The sequence below is a fragment of the Macrobrachium rosenbergii genome, chromosome 17 (genome assembly GCF_040412425.1).
Source record: "Macrobrachium rosenbergii isolate ZJJX-2024 chromosome 17, ASM4041242v1, whole genome shotgun sequence".
Taxonomy (NCBI): Eukaryota; Metazoa; Arthropoda; class Malacostraca; order Decapoda; family Palaemonidae; genus Macrobrachium; species Macrobrachium rosenbergii.
The window spans coordinates 4,891,270-4,903,769 of NC_089757.1; the positions used below are offsets into that span (position 1 = coordinate 4,891,270).

Sequence of the window (12,500 nt, forward strand, 5' to 3'; positions counted from 1 at the left end):
AAATATGTATGTGTGTGTGAGTTTGTGTTTGTGTAAATTGTTACATCGAAATTATGGACATCTTGAAAACCAATTTTTCTTTTTAGACAGATATCAGACAATACATGATGATCTGCATTGCAGAGAATTAGAAATTAAAATCAATGTTAACCCATTACCATGCCGCTCGAATTGCGGTGAGGCACCCGAAATGAACGTTGGGAAGTATGAGTCGTCAACAATAAGTTACTGAAAAGTTTGTAGTTAAAGACCGGAATCTTTAGTCTCATAATTACTTACTCGCGCTCGCTCGCTCCTCGGGAAACTCTCGTGCACCCTTCTTTTGATATAGTACGAATGATGTCCGGTTAGTCTCGTAAAACTCAGGTACGTAAGCGAGTGTCTTGCTCATCGTTTCCGTAGCTCTCAGGTACTTCGTCGTCGCAGGCGGCGGCGGCGTCCAGAATGTGCAGTAATACACACGGCAGCTTGATAGGCGTAGCACATCAAGAAGACCTTCCTTCCTTCCTTCAGTTCGTACTACTCCGGCTTTTCCTTCAGCTCCAGATCCAGCATTGCCACTGGGGTTTATTTGGGACTGCCGTTGCACCCTGCTGACCGCAACTTAACTAGACGGACATTGGTCGCGGCACATCAAAGGCTGTCGGATGGATTAGGTCTCTCTCTCTCTCTCTCTCTCTCTCTCTCTCTCTCTCTCTCTCTCTCTCTCTCTCTCTTCCTTCTCCCATGTATCCCGCTTTCGGTTTTCATCATTTCCGTTCGAAATGAGGTTGGATATCACCCTTCGGGCGTTTGTCAGTGGCATCTGTGTCGTCCTGCGAGCTAATGATTTCAGTCCTTTAGCTTTCTCTGCAGGTAAGATTCTTGCAGTGTGCGCCCAGTTATTTTGGCCATGCACTGAAAGTACTGTACCAAGAATTCCTTTCACTTTTGTAATCACTGCTGTATCGGAACATCTGACGCATCTTGGGTCATTTTAACAGTTCCCTGGGGACGTTTCCGGCTCTAAAACCTGCTCATTTTCGATTTTCCCTTTGAACTCCAATTTCTTCCAGCTCTGGCTCTCTTGTCGGTGGACTCGAAATCTTTTCAGTCCCACATTTTTATTCCTCTCTCTCTCTCTCTCTCTCTCTCTCTCTCTCTCTCTCTCTCTCTCTCTCTCTCTCTCTCTCTCTAACGTGTGTCCCGTGATTTAGATCACGGTGGACGAGCTAACACCAATATCCGCCTTCTGTGTTGACCCTTTCTGGTCAGGGGTTCTCTCCCTTTACCAGTCTTCCCCCCTTCCCTTCGTTGCCTCCGGTACGAGACAGACAGACAGACAGACAGACAGACAGACGGGAAACCGACCAAACCCACACACGTACGCTCACAGAAAGGAAGATTTCATGTTGTACCATAAGGTAATGCCAGTAAGGTCTGAGAAGAGTCCGGTTGGTAGCCAGTGATGAGACGCACTTTTTCTGATTTCTTATCCAAATATGTATTTATGAAAGAGGATTGCGATGAAAAAATAGCTGCATCGTTATGTGAAATTCGTTTTTGGTCGTGAGATTTCGACGAAGATTTTGGTTGTGAAGTTTCGTAGGACTGCATTAAATATGGAGTATTCTGTTATCTTTGTGATCAAGGTAGTTGAGTTATATATATATATATATATATATATATATATATATATATATATATATATATATATATATATATATATATATATATATATATATATATATTATATATATATATATATATATATATATATATATATATATATATATATATATATATATATATATATATATATGAAACTTTATCACTTACTTATTTGTTCTGTGTATTAATACAACTAATAACAAGACCTCGTTTAAACTGGATGGTATCTTGCAGAGATATTATTCAGGAAAAGTTACAACCTTTCTAGGGCTACCAGTCCTCATCGTCTGGTATCCGTCTACGAGGTCTTATTATTATTATTATTATTATTATTATTATTATTATTATTATTATTATTATTATTATTATTTATATATATATATATATATATATATATATGTGTGTGTATGTATGTATGTATGTATGTATGTATGTATGTATGTATGTATGTATGTATATACTGTATATACTGGTGTTTTTCTGTTCATAGTTGTTTTTAAGTATCAGAAAAGAAATCAAGAAGTTACGATGTTGCCTCCCCGCCTTTCTGCATGGTCAGAGTATAATAAACTCCGACTAAGAGGTTACATATTTGTTCAGATTTGCGCGTCTGAATGTCAGTAGAATCATGAAGGAGTTACCTGGAATTTTAGGGAAATTTAACTAAAGGTTGACAAGACTCAAGTATTAGATTTTGGTGACAATAAGAACATGACTGCTGGGAGAACTGAACTTTTGGGGTCTGAACTACTCAATCTTTGTGGAGGTTTGCGGTCCAGCGTTGTTGGAGGCTGGCAATCTCTGAAAGGTTGTGTTGTGATAGGTTTTGACTGAAGCAGTTCAATTTATATCCAACAAAAGCAATTCGGATTTACTTCTCGTGTTAATTTGCTTAATTACATTAATTACAAACGCATTTGTAATACTTCAGGTATCTATAGCAATAAAATCAGACAGGATCTGATCTTGTCCTATCCCGGATGACAGTAGGGGAGACATGACACAGCCATCAACCCCCTGCAAGCGGGTTTGTCTGCCCCGGTTGGGGTGGGGTAGGTAGGGGAACGGGAGAGTAGGGGAGACATCCACCCTCCTCTTGCAAACCTGTTTGTCCAGCCCCGGATGGGGACGGGGTAGGTAGGGGATCGGGAGGGTAGGGGAGACAGCAGGCCTGGGTTTCAATGCGCACAGCACGCGCCATCAAGCTCACATTTCTATGTTATTCGTAATGTTTATCAAAATATGAGAATATTCATCTTCCTTGTACTTACTTAGCAGTCAGATGATATAACAATAGCCATCAACTTCCACTTGGTCATAATAACACTTAGCGAAACAAGAGAATTCAGCACCATTAAGGCAGAAACAGCTAGATGGAATAAGAGAATTCAGCACCATTAAGACAGAAACAGCTAGATGGAATAAGAGAATTCAGCACCATTAAGGCAGAAACAGATGGAAGAAGAGAATTCAGCACCATTAGAAACAGCTAGATGGAAGAAGAGAATTCAGCACCATTAAGGCAGAAACAGATGGAATAAGAGAATTCAGCACCATTAAGGCAGAAACAGATGGAAGAAGAGTTAGCACCATTAAGGCAGAAACAGATGGAAGAAGAGAATTCAGCACCATTAAGGCAGAAACAGATGGAAGAAGAGAATTCAGCACCATTAAGGCAGAAACAGATGGAAGAAGAGAATTCAGCACCATTAAGGCAGAAACACAGATGGGATAAGAGAATTCAGCACCACTAAGGCAGAAACAGTTAGATGGAATGAGAGAATTCAGCACCATTAAGGCAGAAACAGTTAGATGGAATAAGAGAATTCAGCACCATTAAGGCAGAAACAGCTAGATGGGATAAGAGAATTCAGCACCATTAAGGCAGAAACAGCTAGATGGGATAAGAGAATTCAGCACCACTAAGGCAGAAACAGTTAGATGGAATAAGAGAATTCAGCATCACTAAGACAGAAACAGTTAGATGGAATAAGAGAATTCAGCGCCTTGAGGCAGGATTAGTGACGGGAAATGTGAGTATTCAGCACCCTTAAGGTAGGACCGCTGACAGGAAATGAAAAAGTTCAGTACCCTTGACGAGAGAACAGTGCTATTGAATTAGTTTTAGCATCCATGAGGAAGAAACAGCGACGGGAGATGAGAAGATTCACGCTTTAGTTCAAGAAACAGTTAAGAATGGGGCTAACGGCAAAAATTGTATGAACTTATCGAAGATGATCATAAGAACTTCCTATGAACAACGATGTGTAGGTCTTGAAAGCACGACTGGAAGAAAATTCTCCTGTTTTAGGCCCTTTGTTAGTAAAGGTCAACTTCATTTAACTGTGTATTGTCAAGACGAAGTTGACATTTTGTTATTCAACGCTCCAGTTACTGCTTCTTGCACTCCTACAGGCCAGGGGGAACGAACTATTTCCCCAACGAATAACACCTGAACTACCAGACAGTTGTCCCTTACTGTCAATAATCTCACGCTGAATTTAAGAAAGATATTATTTAAGAGTAATCTAGTCCAGGGTAACTCTGGAGATTGCCCGCGTTTAAAACTGCAGCGGCTGAATGAGTTATCAAAACGCTTCTGCGAACACCAGGCGAAGAGCCCTTGCCCTGGTTATTAATTATCTTTCTCGCTCAGATTTCCATCGGCTTCTGCACCTTTCCTCATAAAGAATTCGGGTTTGCTCTTCCACCAGCGCTAATTTTGTCGTCCACTAAATGTTATTGAGTTAAAAAATTGTTAATGAAAATGGTCTTATCTTTTCACTGAAGCCTTAACCTGGAATAGACAAGCTTTAATGGAAATATTTGCCATAAGTAATGAATAATTAAGATAGATAAGCACGTTTTTATAACCTTGTCCTAAATTATGTACGAAGTTCGTGGTTGACTGCTGAAATTTGAGGCGTTATTAGCCACAAACGGTACAAACTTCAAGCATCTGTGTTGTCCAGGTTGCCTTTAATCGTGAGCTTGAAGCTCAGTCATTTTAACCAGATGAAAACTCTTATCAAAAACAGCAGTGCTAGACGTAGGTGTTACCAAGAGACCTGCCATCTCTCTGTCGTCAATAGAAGAAAAAATATATCACGAAAGAGATCAAGTCTCCTTTTTCTGTGATACAGATCCGCCACAGAAGAAGGCGTAAGAGGGTTTGATCCCATGAAAGGGAACTTTTCCGAGGGGGAGGAGGGTTAGAGGGAAGGCAGGGTAGGGAATAAGTGGTGGAGGGAAGGACACCATTCGGAATCTACTACACTTTACAGAGCAAAGGAAAAAAGAGAGTGGCCCTAATCGGTTTTTTTGCGAAGCTGAGCCGGGTCTTTTTTTTTTTATATATATATATATATATATATATATATATATATATATATATATATATATATATATATATATATATATATATATATATATATATATATATATATATATATATATATATATATATATATATATATATATATATATATATAAATTAGTATATATAGTTATATATATATATATATATATATATATATATATATATATATATATATATATATATATATATATATATATATATATATAAATTGTGGTACATAAGTCGTTTTTATTTCCACGGTATAACAGATCAAGTCTTTTATTTTCATATTATTGGTTGAAAACTGGTTTATATTTTTCCAGCAGTTTGTGGGAAGTAGATGACATTTTTCAGCGACTCTGGTCTGGGGAAGAAAAGAATCCCTCAACGTCAAAAGATGCCATTCGCAAAGTTTCTTGAAATTATCCCTCACATTCAAAACTGCAAAGGCAACACCTGATTTGAAGGCCGTGAATAACTTAACTTATCCTCATCTTCGATATCAAATATCTCAAATTGACAGCCCCTGAAACCAGGTGATGTCAATTGAAGACAATCTTCAAATGATGGCAGATTTTTTTTTTTACATAGTTTATCACTATTGCAAATGGACGATTTTAGACACCCATGAGAAAAAGATTATCTTGAATTTTCATTTAAGGATCATTTTAGGGATTTATTAAGAAGATCGTGTTTTGGTAAAAATGAGAAAAATTGCATTTTATAATTTATTGCCATTAAGACCAAACCTTGTACCATATCTGTGATTTACCATATCTCCATATTTAGACGAAGGATCTATTTTTTTTTTTTTTTAGAAATTCGGTATCAGCTCTGTATAGAAGTTTCTCATTTTTCAAACGAAGTCAGCAATTTTTACAATTTTGTCGTCCTGACAAGTCCTTTTCCGCAGGACTGACTTGGAGTGCCCCTGAAAATTGTATGTTTTTTATATTCCACCATTAGAACTGGGCATTAATTTTCTAGATATTCGTGAAGAAAAGCTATTGAAACTTTTTTGCGGTAAAAAGTCAAATGGTTTTAACCATAAAATAGCGTAGTTTTAATATTTTCGTAAAAGTAACAATTTAAAAATCAGATTGTTCCAGCCTTATGACTGCTCGTACGTAGGCATCTGTCCCCCAAAAAGGGAAGGCGGTTTCCTAACAGAGGACAGCGTGTTCTGAATTATTGATTGTTATACATTATAGTGCATGTAATTCAACCATAAAATACTGGTTTCGCCAACTGAATCATTAGAGCATTTCATGAATTGTGATTTGATAGGGGACGGATTCCTGTTATTCATTTTTCACAATTTCAATGCAAAATAAGGCACGATATTTTCAATTTGAGGTTAAGCTATTCACTTGTTCTGATGACACGAATGTATTACTGGGCATTTGTACGAAAAGCAGTGTTTCCATTATTGGCATCAATAATGTAATACCGTATGTTTAAGCTTTCAAAACGGTTTTGAATAAAATGCTGACACTAATATATTGTTTCCCGGTTGTATGACCAACGGAGTGTGTCTGGATGGGCTGTGAGGAGTTTTATAACCATCTAGTGGGTTGTTTATTTATCTGTTGATTACCTTCATCTCTCGCTTCTCACATCTATGATTTTTATTTTGTTTGAGTAGTTGGTACAGAAATTTCTTACCTAAGTAACTCTGTCTTTGTATAATAGCCCTTCGTTGGCTGAGTCGGTTGAGCTTCAGACTGATCAGTTCTCCCCGGCCGGCTGATGAAGAGTTAGAGGAATGTATTTCATTTCTCGCTATAATGTGGTTCGGATCCACAATAAGCTGTAGGTCCCGTTGCTAGGTAACCAATTGGTTCTTAGCCACGTTAAATAAGTCTAATCCTTCGGGCCGGCCCTCGGAGAGCTGTTAATCAGCTCAGTGGTCTGGTAAAACTAAGGTATACTTTTTTTTTTTTACATACATACCATAGTATTAGCAACATAAATACCAGTTCTAAAAATGATAAAATGAAAAGACTAAATCATAAAACGCTTGCATCCATCCGAACCGAAAGTATAAATATAACGAAAGTAAATCAGAGCGGTGCGAAATATTGCATGTAATGAAAGGTGTACGTATCTTGCACAATATTAATGCAATTGCACGCCGGGCATCACTTACGAAATAAGCAATCAAGCAGATTGTATCAGTTGCAGGAGGTGCAATCGGAACGGAAAATGCCATTACAGGTGTGATTAAACACAATACAAAGCGAGCGTCCACGCTGCGGCGAGCTCAAAAGCATCGGGACACTGCGGATAAACAAGGAATCATCAAAAGAACGAAATACAAACAGAGAGAGAGAGAGAGAGATAGTGAGTGAGAAAGAGAGACAGATAGAAAGACAGGCAGATGGACAGACAGGGATTCTTCGCCGGAAGTAAAATGATAACAAAGGGATTTCATAAGTTAAAACAATAATCAACGAACACAAAGAGAACGAGCAGGTGCAACGAAAGCGATCTCTACTCACTCCCGCCCCCACCAGGTACCTGCCGGGTGGGTGGGTGGGACGGACCTGGACCTCTGGGGGTGTCCCCGGGTCTTAGGAGACCAGGTCTTCGGAGACCCGGTTACTCGTTTTAGGAGAGGAGTTCACGCAAATATCATAAGCGAATTATGGTCGAATCAGTGAGTGCATTTACGAAAAAGAAGGAACCGCATTAATGATAGCCAGTGGGATGGGAGTGGGAGGAGAAGGACTGCCACCCCCTCCCTTCCCTCCCCTCTTTCCCCGCACACAATCCCACCCCCTGCCTCCCTCCTTCCCCCTTCCTGTGACCACGGAGAAGAGGTCTTCATCCGTCACACAGCCATTTGCGCAAGTAATTGAATATCGCGGGATCCAAATGCACACGCAGCTCTGGTAGGTGTCCCCAACTGTGGAGTAGAAGTTCAGTGGTCATAAAAGACGGAAATAGGATAAAGCTGAAAGGGGGCGCTTCAAAAGACTGTGGAATAAGTGTCACCAAAAATTCAAAGACATCAAAGAAGCAAGTGACAGAGAGAGAGAGAGAGAGAGAGAGAGAGAGAGAGAGAGAGAGAGAGAGAGAGACGTACAAGGGGATCCGGCGTGGTGTTTTTTTATTACTGTGAATAGTAGCTAAATCACAGCGAGTGGAAATCTGGCTCCGTTTTGCTTTTTCTATTTTCTTTCGCATTTTACCACCCTTTTCGATTCTCAGAAACTCTTTGCTTTCATGTTTGTCTAATTTTCATTAGACTATCGCTTGGACATCTAATCACATACAGTTGAGCACAGTTCAGTATATATATATATATATATATATATATATATATATATATATATATATATATATATATATATATATATATATATGAAATTTTTACCACGCCGTGATTTATATGCACGCATGCACATACCATATATATATATATATATATATATATATATATATATATATATATATATATATATATATATATATATATATATATATATATATATATATATATATATATATATATATATAAAATATATAAAATGAATAACGAAATTAATATTCAATTACCATTGCGTATGAGCTAGCAGTATACATATAGTTTAAAGCTCTTACATATATATATATATATATATATATATATATATATATATATATATATATATATATATATATATATATATATATATATATATATATATATATATATATATATATATATATATATATATATATATATATATATATATATATATATATATATATATTTATACAAAAATGTGTATATGTATAATGTATATATACATATATAATATATGATATATATATATAAAATTATAAAATATATATTATATATATATATAAATATATATATATATATATATATATATATATATATATATATATATATATATATATATATATATATATATATATATATATATATATATATATATAAATACATAAATCGAAGGGCGAGGACGAGGCAAAGCATCTTCTAATTTAAAATTGTATTGTGCTGCAGTCGTAATCTTAAAACAACGTTTCAAACAATACTTCGTTAATTTTCAAGTCCTAAAAATATAAAATGTCAAAAAGTTATTAATGAGTTGTATAAAACATTTGCAATAAAAATCGAAAACTTCATAAAAACACAAATATTAAAACTTCAAAGGGATGCTGGACGAGTGCACATTTAGAGCCGGTTTTAATTTTCTTATATACAGAGATTCTGCTAATCTAACATCATTTTCAACTTTGCCTCTAAAAATGATACTAAAATCTTCAACATTTACATTAATGTTGCAGACCTCATGGCAGTGGTCCCGTATGGCTGAATGTAAAGGCTTTGCCAACGGCCTCCCCGTTCTACAAGTCGCCCCCTTATGATCATGGAATCTGAAAGACAGAGTTTTAATGGATGAGCCAACGTACACTAGATGGCACTGAGGACATACATATATGTATACGAATCCCGATTCATAAGGTGGCAGTTTTTCTTTATGATTAACAAAGTTCTTAATTTTGTGGTTGTTACAGGGTATTACTGAAGGGGTGATTTGTGGAAAATATTTGCTAAAAATTTAGTACATTTCTTTCTTTAAAAAATCGTGCGTTTTGTCGTTCAAGAATGGCATTTTGGAAAAGAAAGTCGTCTTTTTAGGACCAAATGGTTTTGGAGGTTATGTGTACATTCTGTTTAAAAAGACTCTTAATTTGTTAAAGAACAACTTATCGGTAATATCATTATCATTAAAAAACTCTTTAAGAACAACAGTTCTTCATGAAATAATTCATATGTACTGGTAAGTCTAAAAGCTCGAAGAAATAAAGTGTTAAATGTATTAAATTTAAATGTCTTAAACCTATTAAATTTAAATGTCTTATAACAAGCACTGGGAAAATTCACCCATAGACCAGTAAACGTTAGTTTCCTATAGACTGCAATATTGAAATCGGCACTTTGTCGAGAAACGAGTACATCTAAAAAAACGTGATTGGCTGTTTTGCTCTAATTCAATGGTGAACTTTATCTTATCATGCTTTGTATTTATGTAGTTTAGAAACAGGTTAGCTTTCTGCTCGCTCTCGAATATCAGAAAGGTATCATCCACGTAACATCGGTATAATTTAGGTTTAGAGTCAATGGGGCATTGTTCTAACCATTCTCTTTCGTAATGGAAGAGAAAAATGTTGACCAGTGTTGCCGATAGAGGAGATCCCATGGCTAATCCGTCTATTTGTTTATAATATTGCCCACTGAATGAAAAGTCAGTGTCGTTTATAGCCAATCCAACCAATCTTTTAAACTCCTTCCTTGTGAAGTTACGAACACTTTCGTTGTTGTTATAGATTTTGGACGTTAAAACACCCAGGCTACTTTTGAAGTTATATATATATATATATATATATGTATATATATATATATATATATATATATATATATATATATATATATATATAGTATATATATTATATTTATATATATATATAAATAGATATACAGTATATGCACATATATACATAAATATACATAAATAAATAAATATATATATATATATATATATATATATATATATATATATGTATGTATGTATGTATATATATATATATATGTGTGTGTGTGTATTTTTTCAATACTGCTAGTTCATACGCATTGGTTATTGCAAATTAATTACTTTGTTTATTATATATACACATACATAAATTATATATATATAATTATATATATATATATATATATATATATATATATATATATATATACATATATGTGTGCGGGTGTATATGTTGTAAACCCTCTTATCATTATTTCTCCAAAAAGTTGATGAAGACAGAATTTTTCAGCGTTTATTTCAAAATTGCAAGTTATTAATAGCGCGTTGGCTTGTGAATGTAAGTTAGGCTGCTGTTGAAATTAACAAAACCTCTCTCTCTCTCTCTCTCTCTCTCTCTCTCTCTCTCTCTCTCTCTCTCTCTCTCTCTCTCTCTCTCTCTCTCTCTCTCTCTCTGCCAAGGCTATGCTAATCTCAAGGCGTTTCAGATTCATAATGTATGTTATCTATAAAAGAAAATTATTAGATCAATTATAAGTTTATTTTTTCCGTTTTTCGACAAGGAATGAGTGAAAGAAAATGAAGCCTCATTTATTATGTTAAACAATGTTGGATTGATTTGATACATACTTATCACTCTAACGAATTAACAAATAAAGGTAGAAATGTAATCACTTACAGATGTAAAAGCGAGACTAAATATGCATAGAAAGCCAGTCGTGTAAACTTTGATTTTATGATTTTTCTCTTGAGGTCTTCAGATAAGAGTATCGTAACGCTTATGACAGTTTATAATTATCCCTTGGGGTCTTCTGGTAAGAGTATCGTAATGCTTATGACGGTATACAGACATCATATGGCCATATGAGTTTCGGCCCTAATTACCGTCCCTTCAGTCATCCAGACCAAAGTACTGTCTGCGGTAAATGTGATTTCATTTCTGTCACAGATGCGGAGTCAGTTTTTCAGCTTTTCATCAATATTTACCGTAAGAAAGTTTGCCATATTTTGTTGCTAGTAAATTCTCATAAACGGCCTTCAGGGTACCGCTTCTTCTAAGGCCAGCCTAATGTAAACCAACCACCATTCCGAAGCTCAATTATTATTCATGCTTTAGCGATGACTCAGCACAATGGCAACATCATTGCGTTTGACTTCCCTCCCTGTCCCTCGTACGTTGCTCGCTCCCTATCTTTCTTCTGAGTCTTTCTTTACGCACAAAATTTGATTTTGAATTCCCGAATGTTGTAATTCAGGCAAGTTAAATGCACTCGAGACAGCCGTTTCTACCTGTTTCAGGGTCTGCGCTCCCCTCTATTCCTTCTGTTCCCTTTGATGGCGCAGCAATTCATTTCCCCTCTTTGTTCAGTACTGAAGTTTTTCTCTTGTGCCTTTCATGAGCCGACTCCATTATAGATCTTTCGTACACGTGCAGAGCGTAAGGAAGGCTAATTGAATTTCAAGTACGCCGGCTGAGTTTTTAAAAACTAGCTGGACAGACAGATCTGCTGTCGCGAGAGATCATTTTAAAAGCAAACTGCCTCACGAAAGATCGTTTTAAAAGGAAACTGTCTCATGGTGGCAGTTTTGGAAATAAACAGACCCACGAAAGTTAATTTGAAAAAGTAAAGTACATCACTAGAGATGGTGTTGAAAAGCAAGATAAGAAATGAACTGTTACACAATAGAAAATTATGAATACTGCACTAAGCTCGCCAGAGATCATTATAACAGTAAATAGCCTCATAAGAGTTAATTTTGAAAAGCAAACTACTTGAGAAAGAGAATTATGAAAGCGCTGTGGGCTGCCTTCACGAGAGATGCGTTTGAAAAATAAAATTTAGGACTTTCAATAAATCTTGAAAGTCAACCGTCCACAAAAGATAATTTGAAAAGTACACTACTCCAGAAAAGTGAATCATTTTAAAGTTGACGACGCCATAAAA

At 35.8% G+C, this 12,500-nt stretch overlaps 1 protein-coding gene across 1 annotated transcript in view; it reads left to right on the top strand.

Moving 5' to 3' along the window:
• Positions 1–12,500, top strand: part of LOC136847542 (uncharacterized) — a 26,391-nt gene that overhangs the window by 13,268 nt on the left and 623 nt on the right. Inside the window, exon 4 of the mRNA XM_067119268.1 lies at positions 403–516. Within this exon, the coding sequence (XP_066975369.1) occupies positions 403–516 (114 nt within the window). The remainder of the gene's footprint in view (positions 1–402; positions 517–12,500) is intronic.